The 23464-nt window shown below is 37.9% G+C and overlaps 2 protein-coding genes across 4 annotated transcripts; both read left to right on the top strand.

Annotated features, from left to right (window-relative positions):
• Positions 1 to 853: 853 nt before the first annotated feature.
• LOC121655070 (SPARC) lies at positions 854 to 12449 on the top strand. Of its 2 annotated transcripts, XR_006013077.1 has the most exons (11): positions 854 to 926; positions 1078 to 1313; positions 1790 to 1865; positions 2414 to 2486; positions 3619 to 3730; positions 3974 to 4092; positions 4180 to 4334; positions 5254 to 5366; positions 6369 to 6463; positions 7023 to 7517; positions 12439 to 12449. XR_006013077.1 is itself a non-coding variant. In XM_042009462.1 (10 exons), the coding sequence occupies exons 3-10, from the start codon at positions 1809 to 1811 to the stop codon at positions 7085 to 7087; spliced, it is 789 nt and encodes a 262-aa protein (XP_041865396.1). In that variant the 5' UTR covers positions 854 to 926; positions 1078 to 1313; positions 1790 to 1808; the 3' UTR covers positions 7088 to 7986. The 2 variants fall into 2 exon arrangements, 1 of the variants encoding a protein (XP_041865396.1); XM_042009462.1 differs by lacking the exon at positions 12439 to 12449 and having other exon boundaries at positions 7023 to 7986.
• On the top strand, positions 12014 to 22857 carry ndnfl (neuron-derived neurotrophic factor, like). 2 transcript variants are annotated; one of them, XM_042009460.1, is made up of 4 exons: positions 12014 to 12462; positions 14969 to 15180; positions 17589 to 17713; positions 20727 to 22857. In XM_042009460.1, the coding sequence occupies exons 2-4, from the start codon at positions 15002 to 15004 to the stop codon at positions 22166 to 22168; spliced, it is 1746 nt and encodes a 581-aa protein (XP_041865394.1). In that variant the 5' UTR covers positions 12014 to 12462; positions 14969 to 15001; the 3' UTR covers positions 22169 to 22857. The 2 variants fall into 2 exon arrangements, with proteins under 2 accessions (XP_041865394.1, XP_041865395.1); XM_042009461.1 differs by lacking the exon at positions 12014 to 12462 and adding an exon at positions 12522 to 12547.
• The last annotated feature ends 607 nt before the right edge of the window (positions 22858 to 23464 follow it).

Below are 23464 nucleotides of genomic sequence, written 5' to 3'. Positions count from 1 at the left end.
GGTGCCAGGGGTAATAGGAGCACTTGAGGCTGTGACCTCTAAAGTGGAAGAGTGGCTCCAACAGATCCTAGGAACAACATCAGAGACCTCTGTCCAGAAGTTTGCAGTCCTAGGAACAGGACAGGACAGATACTGCACAGAACCCTCAATCTCCCAGGTCTCTGGTGGAGGACCTGAGTTTAAAAGAAGGGCAATCACTGACATGAGGCAGAGTGTGGAGCCTTTTCTTTTGTTTCTCTGTTGTTGTTGTTTTGTTTTTAGTTTTTTGTTTTGTTTTGTTTTGTTTTGTTTTATATGGGTTAGGGTTAGATATAAAAATTGTTAGATTTTACCCTCCTCATAAGTGTTAACTTGACACAATGTTGTCATACTTAGACCACAACTACAATTTAGCCTAAAGAAAGCTAACAAACAAGCTACTTCACAAAAATAAAGCCTCTTTTAATCAACATTGTATGTATTTTCTTATTTCTTATATCTCAGTATTTAATGTCGTCTTGTTTTGTTTTCTCCTCAATTTACTATTCAGTGTTTCCTCTGCATAACAAAGGTAGTTTGCTGAGGTATAATGTTTCAAGCATGGTTTCATTTAATATTTCAGGACTCTCAGTCAAAAAGCCAACTTTGAAAACAATAAAAATTCACATACCAAAGAAAAATATAACAACTAAACACTTGTTTGAGATTTTTTTTTTTTTACCTTGTACACCCAACAGTGTTATTGAGCATTTAAACCACTAGAGAGCAGCCTGTACTATTAAATTGCCCATGATGGTTCATATTTTCAGACGCATCCTTCTTCTGCTCAAATTCATTGCACTTCCCACTGGGGAGTAGTTCATGTGTGTGTCTGGCATACATGTGGAGTTCCAACATAATAAAAACAATGAGAAAGTGAGGAGAAGCATGACCACGTGTTCTCTCTGGTGAGTAAATCATCTTGTGGATCATTACTGACTTCAAAGAAATCCAGTCCACCTCATAAAGAACTCAATGCTTCTGTACAACATCAGTAAACTGCACAATGTTTTCAACTAATGCTACTTAGATACCTGTGTACTCTGTTGATCTCAACAGGAAACTAATGTGAAAGAAAGAGTCAAACAGGCAAGAAAAAGCAGGTTAGATAAGAATGTGAAGACAATATTATTCAAATGGAGAAAAAAAAGGGGAAAAAAACCTGCTGCAGTCGTCTGTAAAACAGCCTGACAGGAGGCGGTGAGACTCAGAGAGAAAAGAAGTATCTGGCAACAAGGTGAAGAAGGAGCGCATTAACAAGGGAATAAGAGCTAAACAAAAGAGTGAAGCCCCAGGTAAGTTTTTTTCTTTTTTTTTTTTTTTTTTTTAAGCAATGAAAAAGATAGAGATGGATTTTTTTTCAAGTGTATTAACTCAAGTGAAAGCTGGATGTTTTCTCAGTGTAATTCTATACTTTGTTTCCTCAATGATGGAACAGGATTTTCCAGGCTTTACTCAAACTCAATGAGCTGCATTGTTTCCTGCTACATTATCAGAATCAAATTGTCAGTAAATTATACCACAGTAGGAAAAAAAGAAAAATGCACCTATTAACAGAACATGATATGGCTAAATTGATCATTTTGCACCACAATTTCTTCATCGTTCTTACTCAAATGTGTTTCATGAAAAAGGAATAGGGATGATCCTGCTAGAAACACATGTAAAATGTGTTGAACTCAGTTTTTATATATATATAAAAATAGCAGCCATACCAGAATGATTCAGATTGAAGTTTCCTTCCTAAGGCTAACTTATTTTCCTCTTTTAGCACATTTGATGTCTGAACCATGAACCTGAGCTTGATGTTTGCCTACTTGTTCCTTATTCACCCTTATTCAACCATGGTAAGTCTTCCTTGTCCACCAAATGAAATGTGATTGTTTGTGTACATCTGTGACAGAATAATTCTGAACACATAGAAGTTATAAACCATTTGCATTCTTCTCTTCCTTCACCTACTTGCTGTAGTCATGAAGGTTGTTTGTTGTAGGTGTTAAAATAAAAATTCTTGAGTTATGGCAGCATGACTGCAGTATTTTTGGTCACCTGTTTCCTATTTGATCTGGAAAGACTGAGGGCAGATGTGGACCTGGCAGCGACTACAAAGTTTCAGAAAATTCAAGGTTAGAAGTGAGGCATTTGAGGGAAGGTGGGTGAGATGTAAAATGCAGTGGTTTGATTTTCTTTTCTTTTTTTTTATTGCTTGCTACCAACTTCAATATGTTTTATATTTGGATCAGATTAGAGATTGATAATTAGTCTCTAAGTTTTCAATGAAAGATAAAGTTACACCTGAGTTTAGGGTGTGCCTTTAAGACAGAAACCATGATCCCTTCATTGTCCATTGAAAGGCATGATAGGTACCTTTCAGAAATACATGTTTGTGATTCAGGGAGGCAGAGCTCAACGCAGACAAAGACAAGCTGAAGAGACTCTGAGACCGTATGTTGGCAGAGTGGAGCCAGGTAAGACTGCCCAGCAGAGTAATGCTTATAAAATATATCAGATAACAGTCCCTTGGATTTTAAACAATGACACCATATCAGATATTTAATTGTTGAACATTGCTTGTTTTTATAAAATAAATATAACTTTTTGATTTATCAGGCCAGGTTTCTTCTACAATCCAGTAAAAAATAAAAAATGAATTTGGGTTGTAGTGCATCTTTTTTGTGGAACAAACTAGCTGTTATATATTCTGTCATCAAATTACATGCATACTGTAAAATCATAAAGTTCTTTGTCTTCTTACACTCAAAAATTTTATTTAAGAGTTTGCCCACTTAGTCTTTTGCAAAGTGGTAAACACAATCATGTTACTGACCTGTGTTTGATTACCACAATTGTTTAAAAAATTTAGGTCGACAGTAACAGAAATGTGAACAAAATTTGATATTAAAACATTTTAAGCATGTCAGGTTTGTATTCCTGTCAGACACTTTTATTTATGGATATTTGCATTTTCGAGCAGGAAGTAAAAACAAAAACAAGGAAGTAAATTTTTTTTTTTTTAACATAGATCTCTATCTATTATTAATTCACTGGAAGGAACTTTCCCCACTAAAAGCAGCAGTACTGTACCTTTCATAAAAGTATAAAAAACTATTACCAGCAACATGAATTAAAAAGACGTGACTGAAAATGATCTTTACACCAATTATCACTAGGACAGTAAATTAAATTTAGTTATTTAGAAAAAGAATTTGAACATGATGCTTAAATCTTGCTAAATGATGAGGACAAGCTTGGGTGTTGAAGATATGATTAAGTCATGTTTATCACAAATCTAAAGTCATGTTTCATAGTGTGTCAAAGAAAGGCTTTCCATTTTAAGTCACACACAATTTCATTATTTCAATGTCATTATTTCACTGCAGTCCACTTCACTGTTCAACACTCAACAATTCCTCATAAAACTACTGTATACTTTCTATTCTACAGGAATCTGCCATCAACAACAAATTTATTTGAAAAGCTAAAAAGACACACACAGAAAAAGGGCACTCTCATAAAAAAAAAAAAAAAAAAGAATACCACTGTAAAATAAATAAATAACAGCATTGTTTTGTTTTGTTTTGTTTTTTTTTCCGGTTCCAGAAAAGCTTTGTGCACTGTTGAAATGTCATAGCCCAACTGGATCTTGGTGCCAAGTAGTTAAAGAAAATGGAATCCTTATACCCAAGTGTGTCTGTCCTCAGTCATGTCCACGGTAAGTACCGTGGTATACATATATATATATATATATATGTATATATATATATATATATGTGTGTGTGTGTGTGTGTGTGTGTGTGTGTGTGTGTGTGTGTGTGTGTGTGTGTGTGTGTGTGTGTGTGTGTAAAAATAATTTTCATAAAAGAGTCAGTTTGGGAATAAAGCCATAAAGTACAAAATTTTATTATAACATCCTTACATTTAATGTTTGCATGTGGGCACTGACTCATGCAAACAGGCAGAGGGCATTGGTGTGCAGCGTTCTAGGAAAGACCTATGGGAATGAATGTTTGCTTCACAAAGAAGCCTGCAGAAAGAGACGACGCATCGGACTGGCTCACACAGGACCCTGTCTGGGTAAACACACTCAATATTCAACATGACACACAATTTCCACTGTGCACTGCAGCCATCCAAAGCAACTCTGTTACATCTCCAAAACAGTCCCTAAGGCTAAATGCTCTGAGGAGGAGTTAGGTCAGTTTCCATATCGTCTCTTGGACTGGTTTCTGCTCCTGAGTCGTATGGGAGAGTCTTATACACCTGCAGCCCCGCCCCAGAGCTGCCTCAACCACGCCCAGAGGACACAGCTGGCACAGGTCAGACGTTAAGTTTGAAATGAGACTGAAAGAAGTGATTTACAATCTATGATGACCTCATGACGCAAATTAAATAAATATCCACAACAAAATTTCCCGCTAAAGAAACTATAACCGGAATTCTATACCAAGGGATCACATTTTCTCCGAGTACAACCTTACACTGAACATGAATTTGTTTTTCACACCAGACACCACCACTGTGCTAGTGCACAAACTGCCCTGTAGTGAGTGATCGATATTAACAACCTACTGTAAGTGGCAAGTTCTGTTGCTTGAGGTATGGTTGTCCACAGAATGAGATAGGAGCTCTCAAGAATACCATGTATAAATAGGGTTTTGTCAATAATCACTAAATTATTCAGTTAGATTGTGAAACAGAGATAACTTAATAACCTCTCACTAGCCACCCTGACCTCCGGCATCAGATAAATTAAATGAAAACTCATGCATTATTTTGATGACATGAAAACTGATACATATGTTAGTGAACAGATACCATATGCATTTTCAGCTTTCAGTAATGTTGATCCTAAAGAAATGCAGTCTAAAACCATGCAAACAACCGTGTGAGGCTAGGTACAAAGCTAAGCTAGCTTAGCTAAGCTAATGTTCTTGACAAAAAAGTTAGCATTAGTATGGTAGCATGCTAACATTTTCTTAGAATGAAATGGGTTTTACAAGAAAGTCATAAGTACAACAAATAAATTTGATCTCAGAATGATCATTTTAGTGATCACCAAATTTATTAAGATTCCTCCTCTTGAAAGGGATGCTATTTGTTTTAGCACAGGCTCATGCTATCTATAGCCATGCTGCTAACAGTGGATTTTATTTTAACAATTGCAAATGAATTGATTTAAATGTGTTTGCTTCTTTTCCGATTGTTCCTCCCCCTCTCTTCTATCTCCCTTTTTAGCAAGAATTTACTATTTTGGACAAGAACAAAGATGGCAAGTTGAGCCGCAGGGACCTGAGGAAGCTGCATTACAAGAAGATGCCTTTGGAGTATTGTGCCACACCATTTTTCCAGTTAGTTCAGTCTTTACCAGCTAGTTCTACAAGACTGTTTTTCTTTTCCTTAAAATCTCAAAGCATGTACTATCATACCATTAACAAAATGTCCCTTAAGTATCTTTTGTGTTTGATGTATTTACAGCAAACCTAATACAATTGTAGTAAAACCTCTCAGTTAATGCCCTAGTTTATAATTAGAATAAAAGGTGTTGCTCATATGTTCATGTTACCATCATCTCATGTCACACAGGGGTTCATGGTGTTAACCTTCTGTCTCTTGCAATATGTCATTCTTCACCTAATTACTGAAACACCAAGGGTTAAAAATGTCACACCACAATGCATTTTGCTGAGAGCTGATCAAGTTGCACCTCCCACCATCCTGTTCTCTCTGCATGGCATTTATCCATCTATCCTCCATGCCAGTCCACACATCCTGTGTCCTCCTCCCCACCGATCTCATGACCACATCAATTCTCGATTAAGTTACTCTTCCTTCAAGCATTTCTTCTTCTCCTTCCTCCTTCCTACCAACCCTCCTTTTGTTTTTACAAAAAATGTGTTATCTTTTACCAACAACACTCCCCATCCCACCCCACCCTCTTCGTTTTGACTTTTCTGTCCTTCTTTTTCTTTTTCTTTATCATCCATGCTTCCACCCAACCCCCATTTCTATGCTCATCTGCAATGACAGGTTTGTGGGAGCAGAGCTGTCTGTGTCAATGTCAAGCCATTCCCAGCAATGATAATGTTTATTACCCACTGTGTCCCCCGCTGCCCATGGATTAACAAAAATTGAAGGAGTATCCTTTAGAGATAATGCTGCACAGTGAACGGAAAGACAATGGCAATAGAGGAGCTCTATTTCAGTTTGTCTAATATTACTGTGTTTATTAGATTCTTTCCACACAAATCTCTAATTTTATGTGTTTGCAGCGTTGTGTGTGTGTTTCTGAAATTCTTCTTCTGGTTGAGGTTGCTATGTTATAAGGTCAATGTACTGTGCTGTGTTTGCAGGTCATGTGACCATAACGGGAATAAAAAGGTGACCATGAGAGAGTGGACAACATGCTTGGTGGATCGTTCTGAGGCTTGGTTCTATCATTTCATGTGTCAGTCATCAGATTTTTTATTAATTTGTAATGTTTTAAAATAAATGCTGTTGAGACAAAGCAATCCTAACTTTTACTTAAAATTTAAAATGGAAAATTATAACAGTTTAATTTCCATGTACTAGATCACTAACTGAAAAGGACAGTCGTGTTTTTACAGGTTTAAGGACAGTTTAGGCTTTATTGTTTCAATAATGTTTATTCTAATTTTCCTCTCTCAAATATGTGAATTTGAGATATTTTAACTTGGGAAAAACATGTTTAGAAATTGAATACTTTAAAAGAATATAACAACAGATCTTGAGATTTCTCTTTAAATTAAAACTATTTGTTTATCAAAAATTTTGTTGTAAATGAGTATTTTTAAAAGTATTTGGTTTCATATTCAGTTATTCAGTTTTAATTCAAATTGAATTATTTGTGGGCATAATTTACCTTCCAAAAATATTTAATATAAGAAAAATGGTTTTCTGAGTCCATGAACCAGTCTTTAGTACTTTTTTTTGTTTTTTTTTTAACAACAGGCAAAATTAAAATTTGCTTTTTCTCTTCTCCATAGCCATGAAAATGGGCTCAAGCAAACTGTGTCCTACAAGCAAAGAGAAAGCTGAAAACCAGCCATGAACTCCTGCATCTCCTTTGCACACACATCATCACAACTACCAGATTTAAAAAAGAAAAACTTTGGGACACACAGCTCACGTATGTGTCAATGCTTGTGATAAAGTGATTCACGACATCACCAAACTGAACGTCTCCTGATTGTTCTCTGTGCAGCCATACAGTATGTGTCCTCAAACAGGACAATTAATTGTCTGAACAGACTGACTACCATTTACATTTACTGCTAATTACATTGGCTGGCATTTGTATAATTGTGTTGTAAAGGAGCAGAGACAATAGGCAATACTAGAAACCAAATTAGCGTGGTATGCTTTGAAAAGGGAGGATGGTAGCAGTGCAGACAAATAGCATGATGTACTGGCCTACAGAGAATGACAAGCTAGATTGGAAAGAAAGATATGGGTAGAAGAAATGCTCAGTGTGAGATGACGTGACCAGAGAAGAAACAAAGGGATAATAAAGGGGGGTGAAGTGGAGAAGTGGCAAAATGTGTCATAATGCAATGGAGGAAAGTGAGGAATGAGGGCAGAAGGGAAGTAAAGTGACTGAAGGAAAGAGAGTGAAAGTGTGTGTAAAAGATGGCAAGAAGGAATGCACTGTAAATGGGAGTTGAGAGTAATGGAGTAATGCATAAAAAATGGATCAGAAATGAGGGAAAGACTGAGAACAGAGAGTGAGATGGGGGAAGGGATGTCTGAGAAAGCAGGGGGAACTGAGGAGAAGAGGAGAAGCAAGAAAAAGAAAGGTTTTGATGCTTCAAAACATTTCCTTTGCAGCCAGACAGTCCTGTAAATAGCATCTTGGAGTGTGATGCAGAACATTTGAAAAAAACTTGACCTCAAGCTTGCTGACTTTAGTGTATTTACAACATCTATAAAACATGCTGCTCTAAAAACTCTTGTTGCTTCTTGTCTGTTTTTTGCTTTTTTGTACACAAATTTATGAGGCTGAGTTGATGTTGGTGCTTCTAGTTTGCCAGGAGGATGTGTGTGGCCTGTGGTGGACTCCTTGGGATGATGGTTTCTCTGGACTAATTAGCCTTCAAATTTACCATGCCTGAAGGATGAGGGAGAGAAAGAAAGACACTGGAAGGGGATAAGATCTCAGTACTCAATATGTGATGCAGATTCAGTGCTGACACGAATCAAATGAGGACTAAAGTGTGGCGGCTGCACATGTTTTCCAAAAATATTCAAGTGCATCATCATAAATAAAAAAATAAAAAGATGTTTTCATTCCATCATATTCACTCTTGAACCTTTTGATAAAGTGGAGTGGACCACTGGAGGATGCGGTTTGCCTTGGCGTGCAGAGGGAAAAACAAGTCTGAACCAGGAAAATAAAGGAGTAAGATGCGTGAAGAAAGAATTAAAGTGTGCTATAGAGATTGAACTGTATTTGCTAATGATGAGTGACCTGCGGAACGACTAGTTCTCAGTCTGAGTTCACTCCATTCCCCCTTTACTTCTACCACTAAACATCTCTCTTCAGTGGGGACCATCTTCCCCAGGGACTAGTTCCTTTATCCAGATAGAAATAAATAAATTGGGTTGTTGGGGCCACCCCTGGAGCTCCAACATAGCCTTATTCTCATCACTGTTCTCTCTTTGTGTGTCCTTATGCTCCCCCTCCTCTCCTAATAGATTCCTTCTCATTACCTCTGGAACACCATCTCCACCTCCTTCCATCCCCCAACCAAACACAGAAAGGGCAGTTGTAGATTGACCCAACTAATCCTACTTCTTCTGACACACACAACTACAAATACACACCCGTTCACCTTGGATAGAAGAGGGAGATAACTGTGTGCCACCCACCTCTCTAACCTTATCCTCCCCACAGGTCCTCCTTTGGGTTCTGATGAGTGATTTGGTCTGTGATGGGCTTTCATGCATTTCCCTCTTTCGATCTCACATGCATTCACACACATGCACATGTTCCCAAGGGACTCACACAGCACAGGAGCAGATGGGTGGCTGGTGATGACATGTTGTTAAAAATAAAGGTTCCTGTTAACCCATCGTCAGCTCCCTCACGTCCCCTTACTTCACCTCATTTCTGTCAATCTCTTTCCATCTTCTTCTCACACCATCAATCCTCTCCTCATTTTTTTTTTTTTTTTTTTTTTTTTTTTGCTTTTAGTAGTCTGTTATTTGGACACTACATAGCTAACTACAGTAGCGGTAACATAGAAGGTATACAGTCAGACCTCAGACCCCCCCCCCCCCCCCCATTACATGATATTTAATACATGGCTGTCATAAAGACGGTGCCTTGCATTATGCATAGCTTGTAAGCATCCATCAATAATAGATGAAAAGGCCAGTTTTGCTGTTTCTTTTTATGCAATTATGCTAAATTAATTTTTTAGTCTTACTTTCTGCTGTTCATTTCATCTACTAACAGAATTTGTCCTGTGTCTCTATGTTGATAAATCATTAAAAGCCAACACATGAAGGGTGGTGGAATCACAAAAAATATTCTGTTCGGTCATGGTGGCAGTAAAACAGAGAAAAGATAGCATGTGAGCTTGTGAGTGTTTGTCACACAATCTTGTCCATTCCAGGTCTTACAGATGCTCAACAGATGTCTTAGAAAAACTGACATTGCTCTCCTAATATAATACAACATATTTCGGAATGCTGTATTATTCTCAAACACAACAAAAAAAAGTTATTTAAACACAGCACATACGCAAACTTACATGTGTGTTGTAATCTCTGTAAGGTTAATCGCCAAGCAAGCTTCAAAAGCAGCTGCCGTATCATGCTCTGCCAGGTTGCCAACTTTGAGAACTTCTTAGAGACTTCAAAATGGGGCACGAATGGCAAATGATAGAGAGAGAAAGATAGGTGGCTTTGCAAGAGAGTCCAGTCGCATCAAAAGGTCCTCATCCCCCACCAAAAAAAAGACTGGTTATGACTGTTGAAGTGATACATTTATTAATAGAGCTCATGTGCCACATTTTTTATTCTTCTTTGAAGTGGCAGGCAGAAAGCGACAGAAAGAGGAAGGGAGGGGGGGTCTCTCAGATTCTAGTCTGCAGTCAGACAATATTCCCTCAGGGTGGAGTGGGTCCCATTCAGAGCAACCTCAATACCCCTACACTCAAGTGCAAAGTGAAAGAGTGAGAAAAGGCCCCATCAGAAAATGGAAACGGGGAGTAAGCTCACAGCTCTTTTTTTATTTTCCTGATGATATTGATTAAAGAGCTCAGGAAAGAGAAAGGTACATGAGGCCCTCCATTGTGTGGAGATGAGAGGAGTGGGTGGGGTTTTAGACCCACTGATGTGAATACCTCCAGTCCTCCGAGATCTGCACTTGACCCAAAGGTTGAGGACAAGAAGCCTTTAACATGGCTGTCTTGTTTGCAGACTTGAATTATCTGTCTGTTAGATTTCAACGATGTCCACAGAGTAAATTGTACAGATGTGCTATTTAATTTTAATGGTATGGGGAATTTATTGTTAAAAATGTTATTAGGAACTAGCGCATTTAGCCATAAAAGATTACAAAAATATGTAACTTGTTAGCCTCGTTTCATTACCACATAAACTTGAGATTATTTCTTAACACAGATACAATATATAAGATAAGTTAAAAATATGCCATTAGCTTGATTTTTGTCTGTTTCCAATGTTTGTCTTAAGCTAGGCTAAGCTAACACATTTGGCACTAACTTCCAATCTCATGCAGTCAGCATACAGCAGAAACAATTTCCTCTTTCTGTTTATTAAAACTGATCTTTGACCAAGATAAAACAATCTGTAACAGAATTATTTTGTAGTTGTAGTTATATCTAGCAACCCAGTTACAACAACTCAGCTATTGTTGATAGAACAACGGCTGGTGGACAGATTTAACCAAAACAGAACTTTGGTCTTCCATCTTTAAAACACAGTGGTGATATTATGTCTTAAGCCTGTTATACTGCATCTGGGCCAGAAAACTTTGATATTATTGATGGAACGATTCATTTATATTAACAGTAAATTGTAAAGAAAAATGACAGGATATCTGTACGTGATCTAAAACTAGCAGTGGTACAAAAATTCCAACCACACAAACTTTTCTGCCAAAGACTGGTTACAGATGATTAAAGCTGAGCCAAAAAATTAAAGCGAACAGTTGCTCCAAAATGATGTACAGAACTAATCATTAATAATCAGAAATGTTTAGTTTTTCCCAATGACAACACAAAATACTCAAAGATTTACACACTTTTTTTCAGATGTGCAATCTTTATGAGACAAATAAGTTGTGATGATATTATCATTTGTTCGCTTGGATTTTGATCTATTTTTAAGATTTGTGTCAGTGAAAATCTGATGATATTTAAGGTCATATTTTTGTTTAAAAAAAACCCCCACAATGTTTTAAAGAGTTAAAAATATGAAAAATGTAAATCAACGGAAGACAAAGCTTAAATTTTTTTTCTTTTAATTTTATTCTTTTAAAAATGTAAAAATCTCTCCTTACAATTTGAAACAAAATCAGAAACGGCCAATTCTTGTCCACTTAATATTCCCATAAAGCTATTAAAGTCCCGATAAGCAGATCTTACATTTAATTATGGTGATTTAGAGGCAGAAGCGCCCGAATGAACAAGTGATAAGGGCACAAAGACGTTGTAACCTCTAACATATTTTCTGAAACAGTCTCCTAAGACAGATCTTATCAAACCTGCCTGAGATTGATGATTTCTGAATGCACTTAACTTTTACATCATCTACCCTTTCTCACGTTGCTTCTGACAACACATTCTCTCCATCTTCTCATCACCTCCCCCATTCACTGACTTCACCATCAGCCCCCTCACATTCATCCACTCCCTCCCTCACTCTCAGATTGCACGTACAGATACACAAAACACACAATCACACATGATCCTATTTGAATTGCAAGTGAGCTCTGTTCACTACCAGGAGGAGGTGGGAACAAGTGAAAATAACAGGAGGACAGAACGGAGACCAGAGGGAAAATGAGAAGAGAAGACATGATACAAGCTTCACTGACCGGATGACATTCACACAGTGGCAGGACAAGCCTCCACGTGTGAAGGACTGAGAGGGAGAGTAAGGGGAGCGCTTGGTGGAGCCTTGTACCACACCGGGGCGCACAGGAGCTGGGACAACCCTGAAGGGACACCTGAGCTGGGAAGAGACACCTCCTGAAGTACAGGAGTTTAGCAGCACCTCACGGGAGACAGAGTCAGTGGAACACCCAACAACAACCTGCTGTCGCTCCTCCTCTCCTCACAACCGACTCTCACCCCCCCCCTCTCTCTCTCCTCCTCCACAACCCTCCCTCCGTCTCTCATTTGATCCCATCCCTCACTCCCTGCACCACAGAGGAAGAGCGTGTGCTGAGAGAAGGTAAGGGGGATGCAAGCATGCCTGTTGTCCTTGCAGCATGTGTGTGAGTGAGTGAGTGTCAGCTTCTCAAATTTCCACTGGTTGAGTAAGTCAGCAACTTCTTTCTTTGAATCAGTTGCTTTTGTGTGTGTGTGTGTGTAGCTGTGTGTGTGTGGTATGTAGAGGAGATAGATGCAGGGCACTTTTACCATGTAGTAGGATTGTTTTGATCTTGACAGAATCACATTTTGAGAGTATTTAAAGCTTGTGGTTGTGTATTTTCTCATATGAATTACATTGTTCTAATATAAAAATATGATTGTGGAGTTAGGAACAGATCACAAGTGTAAAAAAAATGCCATAATACTGTATTAAGTGCTCAAAAGAGAAATGCACAACACAAGGACAATGAGGGGCGCACTCGCAAAGGGACATTGAAAAGTAAGAAGACAGGAAAACATTGAATATATTCATATGTACATGCAGTGAGGTAGTAAAATCAGCCGTGAAATTCTATCAAGTTCCAAGGTGTTTGCATATTACCCTGCCATCATCTTTTCAACCCCTATTGTAAACAGGCCACTTATTTGATTGTATTCATTTATTTATTTATTTTATGTCTTCTCCTTTTTTTTTGTTGGGGGGGGGCAACAGATCCTGCAGGGACCACCCCATGCCATTTAATCTGTCCCTGCCCAAAGATAACAGAAGGCAGATGGTCCTGCCAGAGCCTGGAGAGATAGAAGATAGCTAATACATTGTGCAGACAGATAGCACACAGCACTCAACCTGTCCTACTGAAACTGAGCCTACATCAACTTCCAAATAAGAAGGCAGCAAAAGAAAGGGCACAAAGAGACAGAAAAGGGCAAACAAAGCCGAGCTTGACTTAATTAAAATCCGAACAGTACCCAGAATTAAAGCATTCATCCGAATCTGAGATAAACATAATAGAAAGAGGAAACTTGTATTTACAAAAAGAGGAAAAAAAAGATCTGAGCTGAAAGTAAATGGGACCATCCTGTGTTTAAAGTAAAGTGTGTATTTATTTAAAAAGGGTGGTAGTTAAGTTCACAAAGCTCCCTCTCTCTGTTAGACACAGCCTTTTTGCCTTATGAAAATTCAATTGGCCATAATTTGCTGAGGAGCCGTATGCATATTTCATCTGCGGGCGCATTTTGAAGAAACAAGCCCGCCAAGCTTTTTTCTGTCTTCATCTTCATCGAGACTGAATGAGGGGGAGTGTGTGAGAGGGGCTGTGAGGTTGTGAAGCCGTCTGGTAATGTGTGGCACACTGGACGATTGGCACAAGGGCTAAAGTAAACACCAATCAGCTTCATATGTCTGGCTAAAACTCAGATGCACATTCACTGTGAGCTCATTGCATTGCAAAGATGTTTTTCTCCACCGATTCCAACCATCTCTTCTTCAGTGTCACTTTCAGTGCTTTGCCTTTCTTCATCTTTTTTCCCTCTAATTACTACAACATCCTCCTCTTCTTGCTCTCCATTTCCATAGCCCTCCCTCCCTGAGTCTCCCCTTCCTCTCCTCCCTCCCATTTCAATCTGTTTTTCTCTCACTGCATGACTCTTAGTTAAAGCCTTATGGGTCGTTCACTCCTCTCTTTCTGTGTGAGGATAATGAGCAGGAGCTTCTGTGTGACTTTGTAGCTGTACGACAGTTTGTGAGTTTAGATCTCCGAGTGTCCCGGGGCCCAAAAGTCTCTGATGTACCTTTTGTAGATGCCTCCATGATTCCACTGTGATTGTCATTTGATCTATAGGGGACCACACTGACATAATACACCTTGTTAGGTGAAGGCAGAGTGTGTTTGTGAAGACTTTGTGACTTTGAACAAATGTGTTTTCTCTGAGGAGAAAGAATGCTGAGACCTATAATTATCTACTATCACTGAATCACAACCACACACACACACAATAACACACCCACACACATATATAGGAACATAAAAAAGTTAGAAAAATGACAACAAAGAGACTGAAAACTGATACCAACTCCTATTTCTGCTGTTTGGCTGCATCAAAGCATCTCAATATGCTGTTGGTGTACTTATTACTACATCAGTTTGTTATCACTTTTTTCTGATAAAATTGTTTGCTAATGCCCATAATGAAAGATATTTGGAGAATAAACCTATTTGAACCCTCCAACTAAAAATAGAAATGTAAATATAAAAGCATAGACTTCAGAGCCATATTAGCAACCCACTTCACACTTTGAAAAATGGTGCAATTGGTATTTTTTTTTTACAGTGAGTGTCAAGCTGTGCTTCACACACACATAGCCAGTAATATAGCACCGCAATTACTTATCCCTGACATGAATAATTCTCTCTGAATAGGATAGGACGTTTCTTCATATCAGGGTATCATCAGCCAGTTCAGCTCTGTAGTGCCTGTGTGAATGGTACAGTCCAAGTTCAACTAAGTCTTTGGGTGCTTTCTGGTTTTGTGTGGTACTGATAAACTTTGATTGATGCTGCAGACTTTTTTCTCTGTCTTTTCAGAGTTTGGAAGATAAGTCAAAGAGGGAATCAGAAATGGCGCTCACATCACTATCCTGGTGTCTCAGTGCAGTTTTGTTGCTGGTTTGTTGCACTCCGTGGCCCCAGGTGCAGTCAGCTCTGGCTCCTGAGAACGAGGTGCCACTTCGACCAACTTCATGGTTACCTGAGGGAAAGAGCATGTCTGTAACCCTCCCTAAAGGAAAAACACGCAGGTATCATGCATTCGTTTGATGGCTGATTGTCTCTGGGGCTGCAAGAAGATGATTTTCAATCCTGAATCATTCTTTTAAGATGTTTCTATATGATTTTGAGAGTGGCTTCTTCTCCTAGATCAAGTCAGCTCAACCATAACAAAGTATAATAGAAAAAAGTTTGGATTGATTTTAGCTTTACTTTACATTAAGATTCAACATTCAAATAGAGGTGAAATGTCTGATCATTTGTCCACCACATGAATCATTAACGTTTAACCTTTGGATTATATCAATGTTATTAACCATGCAAGGTAACTAGGTTTTACATTAAATCATGGCCAATCATGTTTGTTTAAGAGGAGCCATGATTTGTTCAAAAACTGGGTGGTCATTTCATACCACAAGGCAGTGTCATAACAGATAAGTAATATGTCCTCTTTTTTTCTTAAACAGAAAATAAGTTCATGCATGACATCAGAAAGTGCCACTACTCCCACTATAATAGGCTTTCTGCTTCTAGATTTCAAAACAGGCAAGGAAGCCCATTTTTAAGTTCAAAGTCCACATTGGACACACCTGATTTCCATAAAGTGGCTCAGAATTCAGCTTCTTGCAAATTAAGAGTGAGCAATTTGACATCCTATCTCTCGAGAGACAACGTTACAAAAGCAGAATGTACTGCATGGCTTTTTATACCATACAGAGAATAGGAATCATAAAGATGAAGCCTCCTGTGGGCACGTACCATCTGGGGATATTTCAAGAGATTAAATCACAGAAGCATTGAATAACAAGTGCCATGTCCTTTGTTATTTCTTCTTTTTTTTTCCATTTTTCTGGTTCTCTGTTTGAAAACAGAAAAATCTTTTCATAGCCTTTTCCTTTTAGGGCAAGAAACAATAAGCTTTTGATTTTGTAACTAAAGTTTCTATTTTCCATTTTTTGTGATTAGGAAGTTAAATTGATGGTACACATTGATATGTGCACTTACATGATCTTTCATACATATCCAGTATATCATAATAACATGATATAGCACTTTGAAATGTGGCCCTCAGATTTTACTTTCTGTGATTAAGGTGACGAGGCTTGGCTAGTAAATAGTGAGACGAGTACAAAAACCTGCTTATAATTAATGAATAAATGCTTTAAAAGGCATGTGTTTTTCTACAAGAGGCATTCATGAGTATAAAATTTATGAGTGTTCACACAAACCAAGGAATGAAAATCACCAAGCATGAGTATAGACCATGAACCTCTAACAAATACACACATAAAAGGTCAATTTGTATTGAGATAAACGTATTAGGATTAAACTTCATCCAAACTGAGCTGAACATTGTACATGAACTCATTTTCATAGGCAATTGTCATGGCACGACAGGGAACCGTTCAAAGTTACACAAAGTCAGAAAACAGCAAGCAACCAGGATTTTCTTGATCTGTGACCAAATCTGCAAATACAACAGTATTTCATTGTCTTTATAGGAAAATCTTAACAAATACTCAGGAGCTGAAGCTACTGAACTTTTGTGATTTTTCTTTAAAAAATGTCAGAAGTTGATCCTAGCATGACTGTAGAAAAAGATCAGGTATGAAACCTTCACAGCAGAGCTAGCTAGCTCATGCTTTCTGAAAAGTGGGAGCTGAAAAATGCTTCTCTTCCTGTGTGCTGCAGTCTGTCCACCAGTGCAGTCATGCACAACCACACAGCAAATAATGGAGAAAAAAACACTGATTCAGAAATTAATCACTCTGTTAAATATGCTACAGAATGCCCTTGAAAATGACAATGTCGCACATCTGTTTGGAAATAACCACCATCTGCACATGCTCATGAATAATTGCATTTGTGCAGAAGGAGAACAAATATTTGTTAAGAAATCAGCATGTAGTTATTCATTTTCATTAAGCCTAACTGATAAGAGATTTCACTTGACACTTTTGTTTAAAAAAGAGGAAAACAATAACATTAACATAAAAGATGGCTGAAGAATAGTGATGGTTTGAATTAGAATATTACACACTCAGCATGAACATGTAAATCTGCTGTCCATCTTAAACAGCAATGCTAGCTGTGGATATCCATCCAGAAAAGTTTACTTATCAACTGATTTCTAGGTCACCTTTCCTAATCTTTTGTCAAATGACAGATCAGCATGTAGACAAATGGAGACAAAGCCAATGAAAAAGCTTGAAATAGCTCAGGTAAAATAAAATTAAATGTAAAAAAGATAGAAAGAAATTAGTTCACCTTATCTGAAATCCATCCAATAAAATGAAGGAATACTGAACACTGCACTAGAAGATATTTTGTCTTCTCATCCATCACTTTGCAGCTGAATGGAAACAGGATGTTATCTTTTTGACATTCCCTGTAAAGAATCAAACCACAATTTGTGGTTATCTTGGGTGTCTGTTCACAGGTTATATTTTACGCTGAAGAAGAAGGCCTCTGCGATGTCAGTGACTGTTAGCCCCTGTGACCTTCCAATTGAATGGAGCTTGGCTGCTCGCACTTTGAAGGACAAACCCCTCAAAAACCTTCACTGTGAGTATAGGAAGACCATAAACTGCTCCTCCACACACTCTGAAAATCAGCACTACATCTGGCTAAGCTGAGACAATCAATTAGATATTATCAAGACAGTTTTGGGATTTAGCGAAGGGCAAAGCATCTAATCTTACCTGACTTTGTATTTGTTGAAGAAAAATGTCTTTAGGAACATATATATGTTTTTTTAAAGACTTTTTTATGTTTGTTGTGTCTTTATTTTTACAACTTAGAGGTCAAAGCTTTACTGCTACTGTTCAAAACAGACCTTTATGAATAGTCATTTCACTTTAGTTATGTATTTTTAAAAGTTATTATTCCTTAACTTTGTCTCCAGACATCTCCTTATCAGCACATTATACTCGTCTGACCAAGTTCAAAGCATGGATAAAGGAATCTGTGAGAAGGACAGAGACAGAAATTGTGTTATTATAACTTTTTGCCATAAATGTTATAAGAGGTGTTGGATTTTGAAATATCATGAAACACAACAACTCTCAATTTAAATACAGAAAATCAATTAAATTAAACTAAGCTTTGCAGTATTTCAGTGATCTTTAGCTGGAAAACGAAAATTCATTAATTAAATTAACTCATAGGATCAAATATACTACAGCACAGAAATACACAGTGACTCAAAACTACTCTCAGGGAAATCAGAATCAAATTGGGAAATTAACTGTGTAAAGATTTGTGAAAGAAACACACACACACACACACACACACACATGGGTTTTGTATTGCACTTTTCCAGGTTACCTTCACTACATGTAAAACATCATTATGAAGTTATAAAATGATATATGAATCATTCAGACTGTGAGCTCATGGGTCCCCATCGCCGGTTTGAATTATTCACTTTGATACTCTAACATTTGGTCTCATTTGAGGAGAGATTTTTCTGCTCCAGGAGACATGAACTGTGAAAAACAAGTAGTGATATTTGGGTTGTTTTGTTTTGGGTTTTCTTTTTCTGTTTTTTTTTTATGGTTGTTTATTTGCCAGCTGCTAGCATCATTCAGTTGAAGAGTTTTGTAGCCTACTTCAAAATAAATACTGGTAATAATTTTTGAAGTGGCAATTGACATTTTATGTTCATTTGTTAAAGCACACGTTTTTTCTGTTACTCTATTGAGTTCACACGGATTGCAGACCTTCTATGTTTAAAAGATAAATATTAAGTAATTTTACAAGCTAATTATGTTTAATTTAATTTCTAGCGTGCTGCTCATGTTTGTTCAGTTACTGTTGCAACTATCTCCCACTAAACTGCAATATTTTCTTTTCATACTTAGTTACTTGGGCCTGCTAAATAAATAGATACGCTTTTACAAAAAAAAACAGAGAACAAAGAATAATAGTTTGACCTCATGGTTAACATACAGCAAAAAACACAATAATGCCACCTGTGATTGTTTTTACCATGAGATCTTGGACTCTTTCACCTAGCAAACACACTGCTAGCTACAGACTGTTAGCTACTGCTTTAGCAGGGAGAAAAAAATCACGAGTGATATTTTTGAAAACAAGTTATTCTACATTGGATTATTATGCAAAACCAATGCCAACAGCTTTAGAAAATATGTTAGACACAAATAAAGCCTTGAGTAAAAAAATGTCCTGCCTCAGAGGCCTGCCTCTTAATACAAGAGGCCAATTAGCTTTACCTAGCATACAGAAAACGTAGTAAGAAACCGCCTGACATTCTTTTATTTCTAAAGCTCATTAACAGATTTTATTTTGTTCTTTTAATCTATTATTCGTTGTAATTTCTTAATGGCTGAGTGCTGTGACTTCATGGAGACCCCACCAGTTACATGGCAACCTTATCCAATTGCAAAAAAATTTAACTTAATACCGATAGACTTCGAATCAGGCGTGGATCTCATTTAGCTCAAAATTAACAATTACCAATCCAATATAAGATTGCTGATTTTTAAATAAACTCCAAACTTGTTTTAAGTAAAATTATGCAAAATAAATAAATAAATAAATAAATTTAAATATATAAATATTTTAGTCAAAATTTATAACTTTGGATGCAATTTATCCTGCTTTACAGAAAGAAACATACCCTTACCCCAACAGTTAGAGGATCCAGTTGCTCTGTTAATAAGTGGTAGGATGAATGTTTGTTGTCATGGTTTGGGTACACCTGTCCCCTTAGAAACAAGGGTCACTGCAAAGCAATCCAAAATTCACATTCATCCTTTGTTATCTTTATGTTTGATGATCAGTCCTAATTTGAGTGGACTATTCCTCTATCCACAAAGCATGAGGAATCACTAAAGCCATTGATTGTGTTTTATGGACTTTGTATTATTTCATTAAAAAGAGTTTGGACCAGTGTGTTAGAGTTTTCTCCACTTTAACTGTCAAAACAAAATGAGCAAAACATTTTCAACAAATGGAGCCTTGACCCTTCAGGCCCTTCAGCAGAACTCTAAGCAAACAGTGGATCGCTGGACCGCTTCCGGTAGCACATAAAGGCCAGAAGCCATTCTAAAGTGTTTTTACAAATGACACTAATCTTGTGAGACTTTTCCAGAGATTTTTTTTTTTTTTTTTTTTTTTACATTTAAATTGTATCTGGACACAGAAGAAGCAGGACAACATGCAGAAAGTATGATGCAGAAATGTTTTGTTTACATCGCAAGAAGGGTAGAAAGTACTGCTTGTGACTCATTTTGTGTTGATATAGATAACATATTTTGACCCATGTGCAATATTGATTATTAAGAAGAAAGCAACGCAGACATCAGAAGAGCAGAGTAAGAAATCATAATTTTTATTGCTTGGCAGAAAGTTTCCAGTGAATTTCTTGGTGCATTCACAAATTGGTTTTCCTGACTTTTTATAAGATTGCTGTCCAGATAATCAGTAGTGAATATTGTGAAGATTTGCATTTGCACATGTTCTCCCAAACATGTTTAGAAAAACATGAAGTTGAATTCAGTGTGGCTTATTCTTTTGTCTTTCAATCCTTATTTTTTTTTTTTTTTCTCCTTAGGGAATACTAAAAAGAGTATGCCTGAGGTGTGGTGGCGAGGTCCTGGGACTGAGGAAAAAATACACAGCTTCACTGGTAATGCAGTGGACACCTACAGAGGCCTTTCCCATTCCCAAGCTTCCATCTACATCTTAAGGCTTCGCTCTAAACAGCAGAACACCAGAGCTACCGTGTACCTCCATGAAGGCCTGGTGCCCTCAGGCATCTTTCCTCTGCTCCCAGGTGACCCACGAGTTCACTTGTTAGGTGTAGGCATGACAAGTGTCACCCTCACTTGGACCCCCAGCACCTCTGTAACCAGCCTTCCATATGAAGAGAACAGTTATTATTACTGTGTCCTTGTCAACTCTCTTCAGAACTACCCCAGCCTTTGTGCTGTGCAAGAAAGCATGAGAAAGGAAAAAGATCAGAAACAGGATAAGAAGGAGAGGAAGACAGTCACAGTGTGGCCAATTTTGAAAGACTGGTGGTGGCAACAGTGGGACACTTATCCTGAAGCCCAGAGTCCATCTCCTTTCCTCTCTGATGAGTATGCTGATCTCCGATGCATATGTCAGGGTACAGACAGTGTTTGCACCGTCTCTGAGCTCCTGCCTGACTCCCCCTATTACTTTGACGTTTTTGTGATTGACAGAATAAATGGGACCAGCGCTGCATACAAGGGGACATTTGCTCGAACACATGAAGAGGCTCGACCTGCAATCACCCCTTTGAGAGAAGGAGAGCTGAGGTGGGTGACATTTAAAGATGGAGGCATAAACTCAGAGCAGTTATTCAGTTTCCATCCTCGGGGCTGGCAGCAAAGCGGCCTCCTTACCTTACAGAGCTGTGGTGGAGGTGAAAAGATCAAGGTAACTGTGTCTAGTAAAGGCCAAGTTTTGACCTCTCAGGGTGTTGGGAGAAACTTGGCACACATTTGGCTTCAGGGAAGTCCTTCCTATCTCATCCACTTGGAGAGAGAAGGAGCTGGACAGACCTCTTCTTTTATAGACCCAAGTCTACCAGGGGGTTTGATGGCTTCAGTCAAAATGCAGATATCATCAGCCTACCACCGCAGAGGGGTCCCATCTTTGCCTTCCACCCTGCAAATAAAATCCTTCAACCGGTTGCGTGGATGCAACAGTATCACCCTGGCTTGGATGGGCACAGAGGAAAGAAGCCTGTACTGTGTGTACCACAGAAAGCTTGAGAACCTTGATGCAAAGGCCGGGGGAGAATCAACTCTTACTGCACCCTGTTTGGGGCCAGAGTCACGCTCTGACACTGAGAGGGCTCTCTGCAAGTATTTCCAAGAGCTGAATCCTCGAAGGGCTGTCACTACCGCTGTGATCGAGGGCCTGGAGCCAGGAACGTCCTATGTGTTTGATGTCTATCTAATGAGACGCTGGGGGATCCCTATCAAGTATGCCAGCAAGATGGTGAAGACCAGAAAGGAATGCTGAGCTGCTGCCCCCTAGAGGAAGTTTTTCAACTGTCCCAGTTTAAGGGGAAAATGCATCAGCCATGGACATGCTGTAAAGACTGACCAAGAGCACAAAGCCATTTGACTGTTGTGAACAGAAAGGATCTCTTGGAGAAGCAGTGGGTACATTCAAACTGGAAAGCATATGAGAAGGATCAGCACACCAGCAAAAGTTCATAACATTTACAGTACAACTCGTGTGCTCTTGTCATTTTGTTTCTCATTGTTGATCATGGTAATGACATGCCACTTGTCCAAGTGCTTATTTTGTGTCTGAGTACAAAGGACAGGCAAGATTTGCAATGACAGAAAGTCAATAGAAAAGCAACAGCAGAGACCGTGCCGAATATGCAACAGAAGCAGATGGGGCAATAATTTGACAACATCTGAGACAGCACGGTTTGCAGTGTATATCTCCAGTTCAGCATATTGTACAGGCTTATAAACACAGGTGGGCGCAGTTTAAAGATGCTAATTTCAAAGTCAGTGTGTATCTTTGTGTTCTGCTTTCGCATGAAGCAGTGAGAAATACTTAGTGACTTGCCTCTGTGTCTTTGATGTATTCTTGTGCTGCTTCAAACTCACCAATAAATACTACAGTATCTAGATGTTTTTGGCTGAGTGATGAATGTTAAACCTGCCACCAAGTAGATTTAGATAGCTTCTTTTAAAAATAAGAAATCAGATTTATGCAGTGCTATGTCTGTAATTTGCAAACATAAGTGTTCTTAAACTGTAAGAGACTAAGTACAAATGTGTGATAATATTATTTTTAATTGAGTTTAAACTGAACACTCTATACAATTTTAATTAATGAAGATCAGTATTTCAGTCATTATTAAACAACAAAACATTCATTCAAAGCTGCCCCTGAAACTGGAGCCTATTTGATTTAAGGGCACATACATGTTAATGTGAAAAACAATATTTAATAATTAATAATATGATTGCCACAAAAAAAATAATCTTGAAAAAAAGAAAATACAAGTTGAATAAATCAAAGAAACAACAGCAAAAGAATATATATATATATATCTATATATATATATAGATATATATATATATATAGATAGATAGACAGACAGACAGATAGACAGACAGATAGACAGACAGACAGACAGACAGACAGACAGACAGACAGACAGACAGACAGATAGATAGATAGATAGATAGATAGATAGATAGATAGATAGATAGATAGATAGATAGATAGATAGATAGATAGATATGTTTATGTGTGTGTACGTGTGTATACAGTATTCCTCTCAGAAGATGG

Source organism: Melanotaenia boesemani, chromosome 16 (genome assembly GCF_017639745.1).
Source record: "Melanotaenia boesemani isolate fMelBoe1 chromosome 16, fMelBoe1.pri, whole genome shotgun sequence".
NCBI lineage: Eukaryota > Metazoa > Chordata > Actinopteri > Atheriniformes > Melanotaeniidae > Melanotaenia > Melanotaenia boesemani.
Note: the sequence above shows the minus strand (reverse complement) of the source record. Positions and strands in the feature narration are given on the sequence as shown.

Excerpts from the sequence above, each read along its gene's own strand:
- LOC121655070 (XM_042009462.1), top strand. The coding sequence starts at position 1,809 with ATGAACCTGAGCTTGATGTTTGCCTACTTGTTCCTTATTCACCCTTAT. Across the intron at positions 2,487-3,618 it reads TGTTGGCAGAGTGGAGCCAG|AAAAGCTTTGTGCACTGTTG; the intron begins GTAAGACTGCCC and ends TTCCGGTTCCAG. Across the intron at positions 6,464-7,022 it reads TTGGTTCTATCATTTCATGT|CCATGAAAATGGGCTCAAGC; the intron begins GTCAGTCATCAG and ends TCTTCTCCATAG.
- ndnfl (XM_042009460.1), top strand. The coding sequence starts at position 15,002 with ATGGCGCTCACATCACTATCCTGGTGTCTCAGTGCAGTTTTGTTGCTG. Across the intron at positions 15,181-17,588 it reads CCTAAAGGAAAAACACGCAG|GTTATATTTTACGCTGAAGA; the intron begins GTATCATGCATT and ends GTCTGTTCACAG. Across the intron at positions 17,714-20,726 it reads ACCCCTCAAAAACCTTCACT|GGAATACTAAAAAGAGTATG; the intron begins GTGAGTATAGGA and ends TTTTCTCCTTAG.